The sequence below is a fragment of the Pyrus communis genome, chromosome 3 (assembly GCF_041283825.1).
Source record: "Pyrus communis isolate YQ-2024b chromosome 3, ASM4128382v1, whole genome shotgun sequence".
Classification (NCBI taxonomy): Eukaryota; Viridiplantae; Streptophyta; class Magnoliopsida; order Rosales; family Rosaceae; genus Pyrus; species Pyrus communis.
This window is the reverse complement of record NC_142567.1, coordinates 1,814,672-1,835,705: the sequence shown is the minus strand read 5'-3', so window position 1 is coordinate 1,835,705 and position 21,034 is coordinate 1,814,672. Positions and strand designations below refer to the sequence as shown.

The window sequence follows — 21,034 nt, the reverse complement described above, 5'->3', positions numbered from 1 at the left end:
TGAAGAATTGATCAATGGATTTTACTTTTTGAAGTTTAGTTCCAATTTTCATTTGGTTTGAAACTTTTAATTTCTATTTGTTTTGGTTCGTAACTTCTATTTGGATTCTAAGCTTAATTTTCATCATGAATTTTAATGCATCATTTGAATTATTGTGTGTGTGAATTGTGAATGATGAATAACAGATGAATTTAGGCTACAATGTATGAGATAAAAGTACAAAAAAAAGTTTTGCCCTTGAATTGGGTTAAAAAAACAAAAATAGATTTTGTCCCAGAACAAAGTAGCAATTATATTGTCATACCATGCTAACCAAACTATTTGGCAATACCGAACTTTGGTATACTAAAAATTTGGTATGATAATTGGTATGAGAATTTTGATATTGTAACCGTACCAAACCCACCCCTAATTATTCGTATCAATATTTCTTGCAACTAATCTGTATTGATGTTTTCTCATATTTTATTACGTGAGCACTATAATTCTTTTACAATCAATATTGTATGGTTTTCCTTAAGAAATGGTCCACATTTAAAAAATATATATAAATAATAATAATAATAATACTGCAATGGCTAACGTTGATTACGAAAAGATTGGACACGTGTTATACCTTGGTTAGTGGCATAAGAACTAATCTATTTATTTTACATGGTCATGTCACAATAACAATTAACCTTTCTAGTCGACCGGACAATAGTTTTGTGACGGGCTATCTGTCCACTCATGTGTTTCCTCACACACGTTTCTTTCAATTCAATTTATAATTTTTGAATCGTATGAATTGAATTTAATGAACAAAAATTAATAAAAAAATGTGAAAGGTACGGAGGTGTTTGAATAGTACTACTCTATTTTTATTCATATAGAGATTTAAACGTCAAGGTAAGATGTTTTGCTTAATTTTTTTGAAGGTAAGATGTTTAATATCATTTCAAATTATAATGTTTAAGGAAGTTTTAATATATTCTAAGAGTTTCAATTGCTTAGTAATGCTTTCTTTCTTTTTATTTTGACCATAAATCATTCACTGTAACTTTCACATTCTTCAGTAACTTTTAGGACTTGTTAGGAAGTGTTTTTAAAATAATTAAAAGTATTTTTGATGATAATATTTTTGAATCTCAAATACAATTTCTTTAAAATTACTTTCAGTCATTTTAAAAACATTTTCAAATGAATGTTAACATTCAACGTGAAAGTAATTATAAGTAAGAGAAAACGCTCCAAAATCGCTTAAACCAACTATGTACTAGCACATGACATTCCAAAAATGCCAATTCCTGGCCTGGAGTGACGGAGTACTCGACGTCGGCGATGATGTTGGTGTAGGGGAGGAAAACGGCGGCGAGCTTTGAGTAGAGCATCTCACCTCGCTGCTTGTTGGGGTTGGCGTCTTTAAGGACGGGCTTGTCGGTGAGGTCTTCGGTGAGATGGTCTAGGTGATTGCTATGCTGACGGTTCCAGTGCCGATGACAAAGATGCCTGGCGTTTGGTGGTGGAGGGAGCGGCCGGGCTGAAGGAGTTATGAGTATTGTGGAGTTGTTGAGTTGTGGGTATATGGTGGTTTGCTTTGCTTGTTGCAAAAGGGATAGTCGCGTGAGAGGAGGAGGAGGAGGAGGAGGCAGTGCAGGTTTTCATAAAAGAAAAACTAATGAAAAGGGTTTAAAAACTGTGAGCTTCAATGATAAGAAAAAAATAAAGGGTAAAATAAATAGTACTAGAATTGACTTTTTATTGATTTTTCGTTAAAGTGAACAGTACTGTGGACTTTTTGTTAAAACTCCCATTCAGAAATTTTAATTTTATTTTTAAGTTTTAGTTAATTCTTTTAACTTGGATAAATTTTTCAATGTGCCAAAAAATAGAGGCACGTCAACTTTTTTATATTTTTAAGAAAATAAGGGGGCCAAAAACTCCAAACAAAACTAATAAACATTATCCGAACAGACAAGATGAGCCTTGCAGATCCCTAAGCAATAATCCATCAACACTATCCTAATCCACATAGAAGGATCATCAAAAACGCAAACCGCCATATCGATATTATAGCTCCAACTAGCTAACTTATCAGCAACAAAAATTTTCTCTGAAAATATGAACCAAGCGATGATGCTCCAACTGATCTATCTTATTTCTGCAGCTGCGCTGAATTCATCTTGACTATAAGTCTAGATACACTTTTGTCCAAAGCAAGTTTAAGGCCAAACTAGAGAACTTTAACGAAAAGCTCATAGTATTGTTCATTTTAACGAAAAACCACATTTTTACACTAAAAAGTCAATCCTGATGCTATTCACTTTACCCTTTATTTTATCATTATCGTTAAAACTCAAAGTTTTTAAATCATTTTCATTAGTTTTCCTGCCAAAATACAAACTCCAAGTCTCTGCCTCCCTAACTTGTCCCTGTCTCAAATTAGCAGAAAATCCCCTAGCCAATATAAGTAGAGGGACTATTTTTTTTCAAGTGTCATCCACTTTTATAATAACACATATGACGTATGTGCCGGTATTCCGGAGACACTAAAATTGTCTCCTTAACTTGCTGTTGAGTGATTGAACAGCTGTCGAAAAACCATGGTTGTCACAAGCTGAACTCACAATGGCAACATCCACATTTTACAAATACTACCAAAAGTCCACGTGTTGAATTACGACAAGTACAATGGGCCAGCCACACCCTCACAGGGCTAAATATGACGTGCACCATGTCGTGCTATGTTCAACCCCAAATTGTTTTGGTCAAACCGACATACCGTCCACCGTATCATTACCGGCCGTCGCAAAATCCATATACAAATACATTCACATGTAACATTATCTTCATTGACTTCATCTCATCATGAAGTTTTTAAACTTTTCACGAATATTATTTTCACATATTTTTTGAGAGCTACATGATGAGAGAGATTTGAGGCGTTCAAATGATTGATTTTATGTAAAGGAAGCTTGTGAGATAATTTATTAGGGTTGCGTGATTTAAACTGAATAATCTAAATTCTTAAGTCTGTCAGCTCCGAATGTAGAAATTCAAAAAAAATCTCAATTCATCGCAACCACCACCTTACAAAACCTGCACTCCAAGTGTGAATGTGAACCCTACAAATGGACAACTTGGGGGGCACCCCTTTGAATTAGTGGCCTTCGAGCACCAGACGTCGGTCTGAGAGAGATCCTTATTTTCTCAGGGAACACTCCTGCAATGAGAGCTAACAAATCTAATGCCATAAAATATTTGCAATCTTATCTCTCAAAGGATGAAAAAAATCAAAGGGATAAGTATTGATACTTGACAACATTCCACATTAGGTTTTTATTATTTGGCATGTTTTACTTATGTGAAATGGCGGAAATTATGAATCATGGAAGCGAAAAAATGAATGACTATGAGATCAACTAAGATAGACGATTAATTGATCTGATTCCTGATTTTCTAGCACCCATCGAGTGCAAGTGAACAAGTCACAGGGTAATGATCGGTATATACACCCAACATCTTTCTCTACCATTAGGATTATTCTTGTGTGCCACCAACGGTATATCAGTACACGAGTGCTAATACCCGCATGCAAGCATTAGCACTCGCACCGGGATACCGACGGTCACACCCAAGTCCTTTTTTCATCAGATGATAAGTAGGAGACACGCGTGGGAAGGATCAAAGGGTCCTCGGAAGTCGGAACTATTGTACAAAACTAATGAGAATGTGTTTTTTCTTTTTTTTTTTTTTGAAAACAAACCAATGAGAATGTTTTTGCTCTCACAAAAACTTGAAAAAAATCCAACTTGTCGCATGAAGAAACGAAAGAACCTAAGCAAGTACATTACCAGCGTTGTGATATTTTCCGACCAAATACACAAGAATCACACTTCCACAGTTCCACTCTAAGATACCTGATGGAACAACTCATATTGTTCATCTGGAGTGTACTCTGATTTCATATGATCTCTACAAAAAACGTGAATTATACGGAAAAATAAACACAAACACGAGAAGGGTTCTTACCGAAAACAAAAAAAGGGAGAATGGTTACACAGATGGGAATGAAGAGCTAGAGAAGACGTAATCTAGACACCGGGAATAAAGATAATTAAACATAAGAACTCCTATGCTCTTTCACTAATGTTGGAGATGAACTGCCTGATAATGTCACACTTCCCCGAGCGCTTTCTTGATATCGGCCTGTGTCATAGATAAGGAAGTATAATTATTTCAGTTCATGATCAGAGTAAAGCTTCTCTGTGAATGTGTCCAGAGAGAGAGAGAGAGAGAGAGAGAGAGAGTACCTCAATGCTCAACGGGGAGGTGGTTGGGCCGTACCGTTCAATGACATGGCCATCCTTGTCAACTAAGAACTTGGTGAAGTTCCACTTTATCCTACTCCCCAGAAATCCAGATTTACTTGCTTTGAGGAATTTGTAAACAGGTTCGGTATCTGGCCCATTGACACGTACCTGGATACAGAAGAGTACAGAATTCCGTTTTAAGATATATTGCTCGGAAAGCAATCGATAAGATTAACGTTAGCATAGATATAGAATAAAGCAAACCACAATCGAATTCCGCTACTTTCTCCTGGGTGTAGGACAAGCCAAATTTAACACTCTTTCAGTTATTCTAGTTACTGGTTATATATTACCATCACCAATTAGCTTGTTTGATTCCATACTTTTATTTCAACTCAAGGGTTGCTCCTCAGTTTTTTACTCAGCTTCAAGCACATCGACTTAGCACTCAAGAAACGAATCAAAGAAATAGAAACAAAAGGTTACTAAGTTCCACAAAACTGAAGAACGAGAAAAATTGTTCCAGAAATCGTGAGCTTGAAGAGTGGTTTTTTCCCCCATAATCTAATTAGTGCTAATGTTATACTAAAACAATGACAGCTTTTGGCTAGCCAACTGCAGCCTGGCCTATGACTTATGGGAAAAGGCAAAAGCCGCTATACTTTCATTCTCTCACCAATTGAAATAAGTGTGGATTAGCACCCAGCACGAGTAAGAGAATTATATTTCAATATCAAGTTATCAATCATGCCTTACTCGAACGGCTCTTATAGTTAGAGAGCAGCTTCGATTACCCAATCTCTGCTAATTAGTAATTAACCGTCCAGAATTCCAAAACAGACCTTTTTGAGGCTCAAAGAAAGCTTAGGGCATCACGGTTCACAAGGACCATATACGATCAATATAATCTGATTGATTAGGAGATAGTAATGGTAAAAGTTACTCAGTTACCTTCTTGAATATTGGATATTCAGCCTTGTATCTTGTGCATGCGAATTGTTCAGCATCCTGGCTTGTGCCGGGCTCTTGCCTCAGAAACTGATTGCACGGAAATGCCAAGATTTCAAAACCTGCAATCACTCATGTCCAAACCAAATCAAAGACAAAACTAAACGAATATTTACTCACAGATAAGTACAAGGACAGCATGGCGAGCGCAAAGCACACGAACAATTTCAATGCACAGATTTCTACAAGAACTTGGAAACTAGAAACACAAACAAAATATAACATTTGGTTTACAAAACAGAAATATTTCCCACGACCTCATTCAAGATTAAAGCTTCATCCCAAAACTCAATTCTAAAATGATTATCCCAACAATTTTGATACACAGATTTCGCACCAAAGTTGGAAATTAGCAATGGAATCATAACATTTAGTTTATGAAAAATTAAATAAAACACAGTTTTATCTGTATAATTCACAGGTCACAGATTCGAGTCGTGGAAACAGCCTCTTAGTAAAGAAAGCTGAAGCTGCATACTCCAGACGTTCACCCACAAACCTCGCAAAGCGGAGAGTCTTGTTGTCTTGGGGTCGCCCCTTTTATTCAAACATTACTCAAACTCAATTCTAAATAACAAGTTCATACATATAGAGCTGCAGCAGGGAAAAAAGTAATTAAAGAGGGAAAAAAAATTAACCTTTCTCCTTGTATTTGGTGTAAAGCTCAGTCAATTGGGTATAATTCGTATCAGTAAACCCACTGAAGAACAAAAATACAAGAATTAATCAATTGAAATTAAACCAGAAATTAAAAACAAAGAAAAAGAAAAGGAAAAAGGGAAGAAGAAGAAGAAGAAGAAGAACCACCATTTGGAAGCAACGTTGACAACGAGGACAACCTTCCCTTTGTAAACGCTGAGGTCCACCTCCTTCCCTCTGCTATCCTGCCACCATCACCAAAAAAAAAAAAAAAAAAACCAAAAAACCAAACTTTCTCAAGATTTTCTGAACCAAATGATTGCCTTGGAAGAGAAAAGCTATCATCTTTGAGATGGGGTTTTTACCTTTACAGTGAATTCATGGATGGATTTCTCAGAGACAGATTGGGAACCACCCATTTTCTCTGTTTTTCTCTGTCTCTCTCTAGACTCTCTCTCTAGCTGACTTTACAAGGAAAATATTCTCTGTTTTTCTCTCTAGACTATCTCTCTAGCTGACTTTATAAGGAAAAATAATAAACTGAGAAACTGTGGGAGGAAGGGGGAGGAGGAAAGGGTTGGACAGTTGCCTTAGAGCAGCTCCAGCGGGAGCAATTGCTCGATGGACAGGCCTCAGCACAGGGCCTGATTGCCCGAGGGAGGAAGTCCAGCGTTGGCTAGCGAGGGAGCCCGAGCAGGCCCGAGCGCCAGGCCCATGGATTCGCGCCGGCCGAAGCGCCTGAGGTGAGTCTGAGATTAGCTGACGTCTATTTTAATTTTTTTTTGTCAAGCGCGTTAGGAGATAGAAAGTCAGAAAAGGGGCCCATGGCGCACTAATTTTTTGTTACCGTTGGGGAGCCACGTGACTTCCCACGCTCGTTGGATTTCAACGGCTACAAATTGTGAACTGTTGGATTTCCGAGGATAATAAAAATTAAAAAAACTTTATTTAATATCAACCGTTGGATTTGAGATCAACAGTCCACGTTAGTCAACTTAAAAAATAAATAAATAAAAATAAAAAACAGTTAAAAAATCAGAAATGTTACCGTTGTGCCATGTGACACAATCTGGAATGCTGGAATTCAAATTTGTTTAAATCCAACGATATAGATTAATTAGGTGAATAAAAAAATTTTAAAAATGTAAAAAATTATTAAAAATCCAAAAAAAAAAAAATTTGAAAAATTAAAAAAAAATGATTTTACTTTTCTATAAATATCTTCTCATTATATTTTACCTTACACCACAATTTCATATATTGTCAAAGTTTCAATCCAATTTTTTTCCAACAATTTCATATTTTCTACCTTACACCACATTATCTTCTACCTTACACCAGAATTTCATATTTTCTCAAAGTTTCAATCCAATTTCATACTTTTATATATTTACTGTTCTATAAATACCTATATTTCTCTCAAAGTTTCAATCCAATTTTTTTCCAAGAAAATGACTAATGATGCAGGTACGAATTGGTCGCTTATTGAAGATGTTACATTGTGTACTAGCTGGGTTGAAGTTACTCATGATCCGATTTCGGGTAATGAGATGTTGTTGAGAGAAATATGAGGTCTTATTTATTCATACCAATTATCTTGAGAAAATTGGTGGGAAAAGAACCAAAAAATCTTTGTCCAGTCATTGGAGACTACTCAACAAATCGTTTAGTACGTAGAGAGACGCATTGGCACAAGCTAGTGGTAATCTTCGAAGTGGGGAAAATTTATCGGATCATGTAACAATATATTTTTTATTTGTTTGTACTATACCCAAATTTACATTACCTACTTTGATTATAATTATTTCTTCTCCCACGTTGTGGAGGAACTTCAAGCACAAATTTGGTATAATGCCAGAACCACAAGCAAAAATTATGAATAATATTAGAGATTTTGGTGAATAAGGAAGCAGAAACTATGAATAATGATAGAGATCTTGAGAAAATTGGTGTGAGATTTCTGAGGATGGATGGTGAATTACATTAAGGATTCAGAAAAGATTAGGTTGTAGATAATGTCACGTGGCATGCCGTCATTCGTTAAAAATCTGGTGGAAGTCTAGCTTCAAATATTGTAAACAGATTATGACACATGGCGCAACGTAATTGGTTAAAAATTTTATTGGAAATCCATCACCAATAATTGTCTTTTCAGATAATGACACATGGCGCAACGAGAACGATTAAAAATCTTATCGAAAATCCATCACCAATAATTGTCTTTTTGGATAATGACACGTGGCGCAATAAGAACGATTAAAAATTTTATCCGAAATTACCAATAAAATTATTTTGTATTATTTTATAAATAAAAAAATACTAATATTTTATTGCTATTATCTTTTCAGATAATGACACGTGGCGCAACGAAAACAATTAAAAATCTTATTCAAAATTACAAATAAAATTATTTTATATTATTTTATTACGAATTGTCATGACTATTCAATGTAAGGATGAAAATGCAAAAAGTGATTACTATTTATTAAAGATAATTATTATTCATTAGATAGATAGCATAGTAGATAGTCCTAGCAGGCCCCTACCACGACGGAACGGCTCTTATTATTATTATTTTTTTTCAAACGACAGTTGCCTTATTTGTCATCAATCAATCACATGGGAGGAGGGTAAGAGTCTCAAAAGTTTCTTAATCCAGAGGCAATATAAATTTCAGTCTCCAGTTTCTTGCTGGGTGATGAATGGTGAGTGGGTTCAGAGGTGGTCTGGTCTGTCCACTGGCCCACTTAGTAATGTCTTGTCTTTCTAGAATTCCGAGGAGGATCTTTTCCGATCCTGTTTGTGAAGATAACGAAAATCCTTAAATTATGTCCGTTTATTATATATTATGCAATCAATTTCTATTAAATATTATTCATATTTAATTTAAAATAATTTATAACCGTATGATGTACAATAAACAATACAATTTGAGGATCCTTAGAGGATCCTCATTCCTAGAATTCGAACCAGTTTTTCTTCTCTACGGGTCCGCTCCTAGAATCTTGGTCATGTCATGAGTGTAATAATGCATTTTTTTTGTTATTTGAAAAGCACTTTACGGCTGGTTTTGAACTGTTGTTTTTTGTAAGAAATGTCTTTGGTTATAATCAAAATTGATTCTTTTTTTTTCAAATACGTCGGATTTTATTGAAAAATGGAGAACTGGTTAAAATTAAATATTGACGATATGTGAATCAAAGATCAAAAATGATGACACAGGATCACATATTGATGACAACATACTAAACACCGGTTATTTCAACAATTGAGATTTAACAAAATGATTTGATGAAACTATTCAAAAAATATTTTTATTAGTTACAAGCAATTTTAATTTTATTTCAAAACACAATTTGAAACGTTGTTAACCCTTCTCCAAACATTCTCAGTTCTTTTTAATTCATTTGGAAACCATTTTGCCATGTGATATTTATCTCTACCCAACAAAGAGCTTCTATTTTTTTCCTTTTTTTTTTGGTTTGGAAAGACAACAGCACATGAGACCAAAAACAGGTCATGTATGTCGGTGAGGGTCACACTTTAGACAAGTAATTTGGAATTTATGCCGCATTCAGTTGCATGATTGAGATTTCAACGACCCCTCATCAATCACACCAAAAACGCCTAAACAACTTTTGGTTACTTCGAGGTTCTCCTTGTTCTGAACTACTGAACTGAACTATGGAATAGAATTCCATCTGGATTTCGAGATCACTTCATCGTGTCATTTTATCTGTTATTCTACGATAAAAAATTATTTGATTTTTTTTATTTAAAATTAAACATAAACATTGATCACACGATGCACGATGAACAGACACGATGAAATGATTCCGAGAATCCTTACAAAGAAGATTCGAAGAGGATCCTCATCTTTATAATTGTAGTTAGATGTGCAGGCACAAGAGAAAAGACGTTATTTAGAAAGAAGACATCCGAAGTAAAGTAGAAGTGACTGAAATTGAACAAATCCAATAAATCTAAGCGTAGTGCTTGGTGTGTTGATTTTTTTTGGAAAGGGAATGTGTGCAAGTTGTTTATTTCAAGAATAGGAAAATGTGATTATGAGGCAAAAACTCAAAGCAAAAGAGATAAAAGAAAACCTAGGAAGACTTAGAATGAGACTCCAAGACATAAAGTACTTAAAGCGAAAGAAAAACTTACCATAAAATTGAGCACAATTACGTTCTAAAACTCCACTTAGTGAGATAATTGACTTTGTTGTACTGAACTAGAAATACTAATAGAACAATCGAGCAAGAAGAAAGTTAAGACACAAAATTGCACCGAACCGAACCGACGAGTTTATGTTAATAAAACAAACGTCCCATGCATGTCACAAAATTCCTATGAAGGGCTTTCAAGAAATAAATTATTCTAACATTTCGAGATAAAATTGGCAAAAAAAATGAAGGAAAATGGTACAATGCCAACCCTAGAGTTATTCACTCACGGCCTCTCGTCGATTCAATCATCTCTACACATGACCGTCTTCCCTGCTCTGCGTTTGCAGGAGGAAGGCTAATAGAATTACATATGTACAAAACTGAACGAAAGCACTATATTCTGACAGTCGATCTTCGGTGCCTTATCCTCCTCCTCGTCTAAAGGTCTGTGCCTCGCGGCGTCAGGATGACTGACGCTCTTGAATAAGCGGGGCAGGACCAAGATCAAAAATGGATCATACCTAAAATTAATCAACTTTGGTAGAATTAGCATGAGTGTTTACTAACCACTATTAAAGAAAGGAAAATTAGAGTAAATTGGAGCTGCAACACACCAGTCCTGACGACAATGTGCTACATTTCGGTCATCTTGGCCGCCAATAGCTTGGACCTGAAGCACAAACAGGAGTTGCTTAGCCTACGATTTTAACGTTCCCTATAGTAGCTTGAAAACTTTTAAACAGCAACTTTTCCCAGTCTAAAACCGATGAACACGGAAGTATTGAGTTTTTTTCATGGATTAAGGGGACTTATTACAGAAAATTCACACACCTCTGCCTGTGATGGGTATGGGACCTTCAAAAGGTGGTCTAAAGGGCATAGAGTCTCTGTGGCTCATCGAGCGGGGAGGATATCTCCAATCTTGGCCAGGTCCTCTTGTTGGTTCACATGGAGGGCCAGCATATGGACCAGTTCCATAAGACATCTTGCCTTTATCAGGATATCGAGGACCTATTGAAAAAAGAAAAATTTTAATTGAAATAGTAAAATTTTAAATTTAATAAAAACTTTGCCTTTAGTTCCTAAATTAGTAGTACTTCTAGAGTCCACTCCTTCCCCGTACTACCAGTGAAAGGGAAAACGTAAAGACTACCATTAAATGCCAATAATTCTGAAATCGAAATATTGCAATAAAATACAAAGCCTTGCTATCTTAAAATGATTTGTACTCTAAAAACTTACCTGAAAAATAATGTGAAGGAAATCTCCAGCTATCGCAGGGCTCATATGGGCCAGGTTTCATTCTTTCATGATTATTGTAATAGTTCTCTCGGTCCCCATAGTCAAATCTGTTGTGATAAGGAGGCGGAGCCTCGCATTGTGGCTTTACCGGTTGGTCTCCTTGAACATAAGAGAACTGATTGGATGGTGGAGCATGAGGTGGTCGTAAAGGGTAACCTTCATTATGGAAGGTAGCACCATCAGAGTGTGTCACATTTCTCTCTGAATATGTAGGAAAACTACTATAAGAGCACGATGTAGAATCAGGCATCTGTCTCTGATGATCTCTGCATTCAGGGGCAAGATAGTGCACAACATCGGGAATTGTATGGTTCACTCTTGGTGAATTCAACTGCTGAGGTGGAGGGTGAACTCTGTTGCCATGCACATTCTGCAAATGCACATCCAAAAGTTAGAAGAAAAGCAATATTAGGACAATTTTTTTACAGATTTAAAGAAAACAAGAGAAGTAAGGAAAATACGCACATGTGCATCAGTGTAGGACTTTGAATCAACACTGCTCATATAGGCATCGGGCATAGCGCATGGAGGATGCACGACATGAGGTGGAGGCAGTGGTGGTGGAGGGGGCGGAGGCGGAGGAGAAGATGGTAGTGGAGGAGATGACGGTGGCACATCTCGAGGTAGTGGAGGGGCAAAGTACGGTCGACAATTCTGTTCAAACTGATTATGTGAAGCCTGCACACCATTGGCTCCGGCAACACCACAAGATGAACTGACGTCAACATCACAGGAAGGAGCCACATCCTCCATTTCAAGCTCTCCATCCACATCTTCCAAGATATGCCTATGTCTTTCAGTGGCAGGTGTGGTTTCTTGTTCTTCATGGGCCTGAGGATTGTGCTCAGGAGTGACAGCCTCAAAACTTTCCCCATCAGAATCACATCCATCATCTTCATCTTTGAGCATGCGGGGCATACAAAATCCCGGAAGTTGAAAACTTGAATTGCTGTAGCAAAAAAGAACTCAATAAACAATTTTATATGAGAACATGAGAAAATCTACTGGTGAGGTCCAGCCAATTCAAACCTTCCATATTCGTCAACAAGCATGCCCTCCATTTCTCTAAGAGGATCATCCAAAGACCTTTCCGTTCTCGCGGAGCGCCTACCGTATGCACCAGAAGAAGAAGACACACCATATGTATCTAATTCTCGCATATGGCGATGAATTATGGACTCTGGAACAATCCTTCTCTCTGACCAAAGTTTCAAAACCTTATAAAAAAGAAGAGGAACAGGTAAGGCATTTAGCACAATGCAGATAACACTGTAGTGTCAGCAATTTACGGAATACTAAACAATAATGAAGAGTGGGCAAGAGGATGCTATTACAACATGCTATTAATGGGAAACAAAAAAAGAAAGACCCCAAAAGGTAAAAATAACTTGGCTTACCTTTAAACACTGTCTACGATTTTCATGTGCAGAACTTCCAGGAGGAGCAGCAGCTGACAATAACCGTGGCAGGATTGCTTGGATTGCAGAAGGGTACATACCACAACCATCACCTATTATTAAAAATCATTATCAACACAACAAAATCCAACACATGGTACATTCATAATTCCAACACCTTCAACCCCCTCCAACACCTTCAACACAGTATATTCATAATATCAAGACAAGCACCAACCATATTCTATTTGTGCGAGACAACTAGCTCTGATAAACAAAATAGATGTATTACCCTTCAACCCTCGGGTGCATTGAGCAATTGAATCCACCAGGAAGAACAAGTCCACTCTCCGGTGTAAGCTTGACTCAGTTTCCAAATAACGGGCAAGAATTTCCAACACCTGAGTTTTAAAGAAGAGAAATTATAAAAGGATGCATATTTTTCCTCCATCAAAATATCAACGTTATTTTAAGTACTATGAGAAATAGCAAAATAAGTTTATATAACCTCTACAACTACAAGAGTGATATTCCTGGTCTCCATCTAATCATCAAGAAAGCAATCATACATCTAGAATATATTACATAAATTTTTCCTCACTAAACCAAAGAATTTCTAACACCCGAGCTTTAAAGAAGAAAAATAATAGGAAAAGGGATCTAGGCGCATGCTCAATATTTTAACATTATTTTAAGTACCAAGAGAAATACAAGTTGATACTGTCTCATCTACAACTACAATGACGAGTTATTACCGGTCCCCATTTAGTTATTGTGATAGCATTCACATATCTAAAAGGTTTTACAAAAAATTGATATAGAAATTTTTGTAACTTAAAAAAAAAAAGATCCAGGAGGGGGAATATGGTTCCATGTCTCAAACCTACATTAGAGAATAGATTTCACCTACCTTAGCAGCTACACCAAGCTTTCCACAGTCCATAGCAACACGAGTTGCTCGACCAATGCTCTCCTTGGTCCTTGTCAATGTTCCAAGCATTGTATCAAATGATAACAGAGTTGCATGTATTTCTGAGTACTTGCTCACAGATTTTGATCTTTGACTGACAACTGATTCGGACTTTCCGTCCTCACCAAGTTGAATAGATGAAGTTCTCCTGTTCTGCAAATCACCATCTGGACTACAACTGCCATTGTTCTGAAGAATATTACTACTATCTGAAGTCGACATGTGACAGCCTGACGTATTGAGAGGTGATGCATGTGCAATAGAATCTCCTCCATCTGTTAGGGATGGACTTGACCGGATACCAGAGACATTTTTATCACCCAGGTATTCATTTGGATAGGAAACTGAGCTTGGATCATTCTCTGTTTGTTTATTTTCAACCTCTTTCACCACATCAAAGCTAGACAAAGAAATACAAGCAACAGAGATTTAGAAAAAGCACTTGCCTAAAAGTTCTTCAAGTAAAGTATAATACTGGGAGCAAAAATAATTACCAAAACGCCTCTGATAATGGAAGGGAAAAAAAGAGTGCACAAATTAAGAACCAAGGCATTTACTTACATAATAGGAAAAGGTGGAGGGGACTTGTGAAATATGAACAAGAAAATAATGAACTATCAAATTCTATTGCAAAACTATACTACTGAACAGAAGCTTACATGTCATTGACTTCTCTGGTATCTTGAACGTGGGATTCCAAACCCTCAACTTTCTCACCGGGACCCTCTTCACCATAATGAAGTGGACTAGCCATGTTTAGAGGTGAAAATTCAGAAATTCCATGGTTGGTGCCTGATACAGGAGGATCTATGCTCTTCAAAGTATGCTCTGAAGTATCACATTCAATATCAGGATTTTCTGCTTCACAATGGCTCAATTCATCTTTGTCTTTGTTTTTGTCCTTCATAGGCAACTCATCAATTGAACTTTCATTAAGCCCAGTACCAGCCTCACTTCTGTCCATATTCGGCGATAAATGCCCTGGACTTCCCATAATGTGACAATCAGAAAAACCACCACTAAGATCTTTACCACCAACATGGTCTCCAGAATCTGGTAACTCATTAATAGAGCATTCATGACTTTGGGTGTTCGGACTCTCAGTTTTTTTATCGGCATTCACTACCACAACTGATTTAGCATTTTCCTCCAAGACTACAGGGTTTAAACTGGTAGAGAATCCAGAAGCATCAACCCCTGAAGCATTAATGCCCAAAGAGTCTTCACTCTGCAGTCCCAATCCAGTCCCTGTATTACTTTCTACAGTCATAGCAGGGCATGAGCTTGTGGAAGAATGATGACAACCAATAGTAGACATCTTTGTGACTGAAGATTCATAATTACATCTATCATCTTCAGCAGCTTTAGCTGACATGGCTTCTAGAGCGCGATGAAGACGCTTAGATGGAGGTAAAACAGCTTCACCATCAACCGAGCAACCAAATGATTGGTCATTCTTGGTGTTCCAAAGCTGAGGTCTGTTTCCCAAAATGCCACTGCAACCTCCAGATGGTGTAATATTATCCAAAACTTCATTTACCACAGACGAGTCCCTACCAGAAGGGCAATTTTCATCACAATTTGATGATGTGCTGACTGGCCCCAATGGATTGAGTACAACTTCCTTGTGACTTTCTTCAGTGTGTGCAAAGCTAGCTACTTCCTCGTGAGCAGAACATGGTTTGCCCATTCGCACCCTCGCTCGTTTCACCAATGGCAGGTGCTCATCTCCATCTTCCTTGGAGGAATTTCCATTCATCTTCCCACAATCATTCTGTATAGTTTGATTACTACTTTGCTTTACCTCCAAAACTGTCTCCTTGTCCACCATAGCAATAGGCTCAGCTGCATCATTAGTAATTCGCTTTCTGTTTGGCTTCCTTTTCTTCTTGATAACAACAGCCTTTATTTGGAGATCAAGTCTTTTGACCAACTCAGCATCACCATCCAAGCATTCGGCAACAGCCTCCGAGTGTTCACCTTTACAACCAGAATCAACAGCACTTCCTTCATTCAGACTAAATGTATCAGAATCAACTGTCGCAACTTCAGAACCGTTATCTTCAATACAACCATTTGAAACAAAAGCAGCTGAATTCACATCATCACACTCAGAGGCATCAGGTGATTTCCGTACTCGTTTATTCCTTCTTAGACATCCATTCCGAACTACATTACCAGATACTTCCCCAGCATTCTTGTCATCATCATCACATGACATTCTTGAGTTGCGTACTCTACGTGATTCCATCCTGGATGAACTTCTTGACCTACGAGCTTGTGCTTCCTCTTTCTGTGATCGCAAGTCTCTTGATCTCTTTCTTGAAGAGTAGGTCACTGGAAGAGGTGTTTCAGTAACCGTTGCTGTAGCAGCAGGTTCCTCAATTAAGGCCTCCTTATCGTGCATAGCATCTACTTGTGCAGTTGCTGAAGCATCCTCGACAGAAACACTTGGCTCATTTCTATCAATTGTTGAATGTGAAGATTTAGAATGTGAATCCAGAATTGCTTCAGGAACTTCTGACTGATCCTCTGAACGCAAGTTGGACAAAGAATCCACTGTGTTCCTTCCATTTGCGGTGGATTTGAAATCATCAACTTGGTCCTCTTTCTTCAGCTTATCATAACTATCAATAATCTCCTTGACTGCACGAACAAAATCAGCACCTTTTCCGTGACGCTTGCCCAGAAGAGACTGTTTTTTCTCCTCAGTAAATGCCTCGACGTCTGCAGGGTTGCAGAACGCTCTGCATAACAAAAATACGCAATAGAATTAAGACAAACAGCGAGATAATATCCAATGGGACTCCTAGTGCACAGTTACAAAATCAGTTGGATTTGTTAGTCAATGACTCAATATCAACACGATCAAAGGGGCACGTGATGCAATATAACGAAAAAATAGAGATGTTTTTACACATTAGTATTGAAGGTGATAGGACAAGAACTCGAAGGTGAATATATATCTATATACTATACTGGTGATACACCCCCATATTAACCAATTATGTATTAGCTTATGATATTTATATTTCATTATTGATTGGTTTAGCATTTATTAAAGCCCAGTTCACAATTTCCATGTTTTCAAGATAATTTCCATCATTTCCATAATCTTTACTAGTATTCCCCTTTATATGTGACCAGATCATACGGGAGTTTTCAGGATCCACAACTTTAAAGGCCAGAATCTGAGCTTACAATCCTTCACAAAGCCCTCTGGGATGAAAAAAATATGCACAAATGTAAGGACACTCCTGTGCACATCCACATGAACAATACAAGTAAAGGGAAAGAAGAGATACTATTTTAGTGTATCAAATATAATTCTAAGCAACAAGTAGATAAGACAAACTAACTCATCCTTCATCAACAAAGGCTATGGAAACATACTTACACAAGTCTTGCATGTTAAGCCACAATTCAGATAGGAGAAAATGCACCAGTCTCAAACATGCTTCAGAATTTATTACCAGAAGCCCAAGAGTGAACCCCGAATAGAGTATGTCTTTATACTCAAAACAGAACAGCATTCATCCCTAACATCTCCCATAGATCAACCCACCCAAGTTATATACCTATAAACACATACAGGGAAATGTCCTCTTTCCAGAATGTCTGGCATGTTAGGCTGCTAGATTGTCAACAGGGACAACTGATCAAGTTGTTACTTGAATGTGCAGTTCAGATTAACAGTCTTGCAACATAGGATATTTGGCGCAATTACGATAGAAGAAAATACACCAGTCTCAAACATGCTTTACAATTTATTACCAGAAGTCCAAGAGTGAACCCTGGATAGAGTATGTCTTTATACCCAAAACGGAACAGCATTCGTCCCAAACATCTCCCATAGATCAACCCACCTAAGTTATATACCTATAAACATATACAGGGAAATGTTCTCTTTCCGGAAATGTCCTCTTTCCAGAATGTCCGGCATGTTAGGCTGCCAGATTATCAACAGGGATAACTGATCAGGTTGTTACTTGAATATGCAGTTCAGATTAACAGTCTTGCAACATACGATATTTGACAAGAGAACATTACCCTATATATGATGGAATAAAAATATATAAATTCTTCCTCCTTTATACATTCACCTCAAAGCAAAGACAAATAAAACAATCAGGTCCCAAACCAATCCTCACTTATACTCTAATAAAGGGTACAGAATAATCACACCCACCATTCATCATTCAGTACCAAACAATAAAACTTACTACAGTTCAATTAAACCAATCAGAAACTAACAAGTATTCACTATGGAGAACATCTTTCCCTAATCATAATGTAATAATTACTGGCAGATTCGTTATGTTAGGCGCAGACAGCAATTTCAAATGTGGTCCTTGTAACTGCTATTCAACCAATTCTACATGCATATTTCTACATTTGTGGAAAAAAATGAATTTTATCCCTTCAAAAGAACCCTTCAGTCAACTTCCCGAAAACTAAAACAAAGTTCTCAGGAGTTTCTTTACCCCCATCACTTTAACTGTACTTCAATATGCACAAAATGACCAGAAATAAGTAAAATTGTGTTATCCAGAAACAGAAACTGTAAACAGAATGAAAAATTCTCAGTGGGAGAACTAAAACCAGTTAAGTAGATTCCTCAGTATTGATGCAACCTATATTGGCGTCCATCCAATAAAATATCACAATCAAATCTAGAATTCGACTCACGGCCTCAGACTATTCTCATAAGAACTATACTACTCTTCTTAACTGATAAAATATATCCGTAACCCACAATGTCAGTAAATAATATAGTCCTCCAAAAGCTTTGTTTCTCCGATGTGGGACTACTAAGTAAAGGTTACTGTCCTTGGAGGGTGAACCTGAAACTTCCTCATTTTAGTCCCATATTTGCAAGTTTACCAGCTATTTGTATGATTCGACATAGGGTACAAAAGACAAAGAAACTAGTAAGATTCAGAAACTCTTCAACTTATTGGGAAGTAAACCAGTATAAGCAACCCGTCTTTGGATTTTGGCATAACTATAGAACTTCAGATCGTGAATAAAACCAACTACTAAATCGATCCCCATTCTTTTGATATCTGTTAAATAATTCTTATTTTTAAGGTTTAAATATGATATGAAACAAATTAAATAAGCCAAATGAAAACAAGAGAAAGAAATTATATGCTAAAGAGAGGAAGAGAGCAAATTCATATCAAATAAATCACTTTACATATAATGTGTCAGCTTGATTAAATAATTATACTCTCTTGTCTTTTGCACAACATTGTTGGTGCATTTAAAGGAATGAAGAACTAAAAGTTGCTTATTGACATTGCCACTGTCCCTATCCAAATGGCCATGTTTGATCCCGACTTAATGGAATAGGATAAGGGCCATAACTAATAACAACAAATCATCAGTAACAGACAAGTTTTGGCTGTTATTACTCGCCACTACACTTTTCTAGTGCCATCCCTATTTTTCAGAGGCAATCTATAGAAAAATATCCACAACTACAGTTTGGTGTACCATCTTCATGTACAACTAACTGGACGAGGAGGACCAAAATGAAGGATAGACGCAATAACAGTGGTAGCAATTTTAAATTCACCAAATACATATATACAGTCTAGTCTAGCAACACAAGTTAAGATACCAATTTTAAAAGACAAGAATGATGTAATCAGCTTCAATCTTCAAAACTCAGTACAATCATAGTAATCATACCTTACTCAAACAACATGACATCATATTATCATAAAGTACAAAGTTAACTTCCGTCAGTAAGTCTGATCTGAAAGGAAAGTCATAACTAATCAATTGTTAACTTGCACAACAGTGGAAACCACCACCGTTGATCTTAGTTAAAGTTAATCAAGAAGGTATTAAGTACTTACATCTGTTGGGTTCCAAAGAAGAAGACTAGAACTTTCTTCCAATCAGCAGAGTAGCCCCACTTCTCTGGTTCACTTACCTGCAGCCAGAAAAACCAACTTTATAATCACTCACACTGAACATAAAAAGAGACACAATTTTCTGCATTCACCATTGGGAATCACGGAAAGCAAGTCTAATACTGAAAGCATGTGAAGAATAAAAAATCAATGCAGTGGCTGCACTTTCAAACCACTGTGCATGAGAATCACAGGTAAATAAGATTAAGGGAGCTTCAACCCCCTGATAGGAAATAAATAAACTTTTTCCCAATCGAATTGCAGAAAAATGAAGCGTCACATCGAACTCCCATTTCCACATGCAAAGAAAAAGAATACGAGAATCCTAATTTCAAAAGGATAATACAGAAATCTGAGGTACCCATGCATTTCCACTTTCATTTAACACTTCCAACTACCAAGATTAAAGTAAAATAACAATATCCCAAACAACAGAAATTGCAAAGCCGAAATATTTACTCAATGAAATTAACCAAAGAAAGAAATTCAAAATTTCAGATCCAGAAAACCAAACCAACACGGTAACAAACTAACTAAGCTTGCAGAAAAGCACAAAAACCCTAATTAAAGCATATTCCTCAACTGGGTAGCCGTCTTCACTCAGCATTCAGCCTAAATAAACCGATAACAGTTCAATTTTCGGAGAAGAAGACTTACGGTAGCCGGCCAAGCAGGGAAGCCTTTGACTTTAGCAAGAACAAGATCGCCGACCTTCCATTGGCGGCAAGCAGCGGCGGCCTGAGCGGCCTTGCTAACTCCCTTCCTCCGGCTGGGAGCCATCAAACAACCAGCGGACGCCGCTCCAATTCAATCGGAACCCGCTATTTAAACCGAAACGAATACACGACGAACTCCGGGACGGCGTGCCGCAATCGCCCAAGGAATTGAACAATCTGGCACTTCGAGGAAAATCTCAGCCGGAGATTCGCAGGCATTGAAGCACGAAGATCGATCGGCAACTGAGAGAGAGAGGGAGTGACTGAGTCGAAACCCTAATTCTAGAGAGAGACAGATGGGGTGGGGGCGGAGAGAGAAAGAGGTGGGGGGATGAGTATGATAGAAGAGGGTTTTTATGTGGAAGAAGCGCACACACAGAGATGATGAGTTGGTTAGGTGAAGCGGAGACTAACATGCGCTGGGGATGCGTAGGGTAGTGTAAGTTTTGTTTGGGCCCAGTGGTGGAGCGTGCTAACGTACGCTGGGGAGGTGATACCCAAAATCCAGAAGGCCATGTTTCGAAGTGGAAACTCGGAACTCGAAACTACAATTCTGTTCGGAAATGGGCCGTGGCCCAATATGTACGCAAAGGCCCAGTTCATATTTTTGTTTCAAC

At 37.4% G+C, this 21,034-nt stretch overlaps 2 protein-coding genes across 4 annotated transcripts; both read right to left on the bottom strand.

Moving 5' to 3' along the window:
* Nucleotides 1-3,804: 3,804 nt before the first annotated feature.
* GPX5 (glutathione peroxidase 5) lies at nucleotides 3,805-6,717 on the bottom strand. Its single transcript, XM_088690550.1, has 6 exons — nucleotides 6,305-6,717; nucleotides 6,108-6,184; nucleotides 5,939-6,000; nucleotides 5,244-5,362; nucleotides 4,293-4,460; nucleotides 3,805-4,188 (listed from the first exon to the last, which is right to left on the bottom strand). Exons 1-6 carry the CDS (start codon nucleotides 6,356-6,358, stop codon nucleotides 4,156-4,158), a joined length of 513 nt encoding a protein of 170 aa, XP_088546676.1. The 5' UTR covers nucleotides 6,359-6,717; the 3' UTR covers nucleotides 3,805-4,155.
* Nucleotides 6,718-10,223: 3,506 nt separating this feature from the next.
* LOC137716397 (protein HUA2-LIKE 3) lies at nucleotides 10,224-20,800 on the bottom strand. 3 transcript variants are annotated; one of them, XM_088690549.1, is made up of 13 exons: nucleotides 20,359-20,393; nucleotides 19,645-19,721; nucleotides 19,475-19,541; nucleotides 14,437-16,524; nucleotides 13,718-14,177; nucleotides 13,100-13,208; nucleotides 12,808-12,920; nucleotides 12,440-12,627; nucleotides 11,876-12,359; nucleotides 11,351-11,780; nucleotides 10,940-11,119; nucleotides 10,723-10,778; nucleotides 10,224-10,629 (listed from the first exon to the last, which is right to left on the bottom strand). In XM_088690549.1, the coding sequence occupies exons 4-12, from the start codon at nucleotides 16,182-16,184 to the stop codon at nucleotides 10,753-10,755; spliced, it is 3,738 nt and encodes a 1,245-aa protein (XP_088546675.1). In that variant the 5' UTR covers nucleotides 16,185-16,524; nucleotides 19,475-19,541; nucleotides 19,645-19,721; nucleotides 20,359-20,393; the 3' UTR covers nucleotides 10,224-10,629; nucleotides 10,723-10,752. The 3 variants fall into 3 exon arrangements, with proteins under 3 accessions (XP_088546675.1, XP_068311944.2, XP_088546674.1); XM_068455843.2 differs by lacking the exon at nucleotides 19,475-19,541 and having other exon boundaries at nucleotides 20,359-20,800; XM_088690548.1 differs by lacking the exon at nucleotides 19,475-19,541 and having other exon boundaries at nucleotides 10,224-10,643; nucleotides 20,359-20,779.
* Between the last annotated feature and the right edge of the window lie 234 nt (nucleotides 20,801-21,034).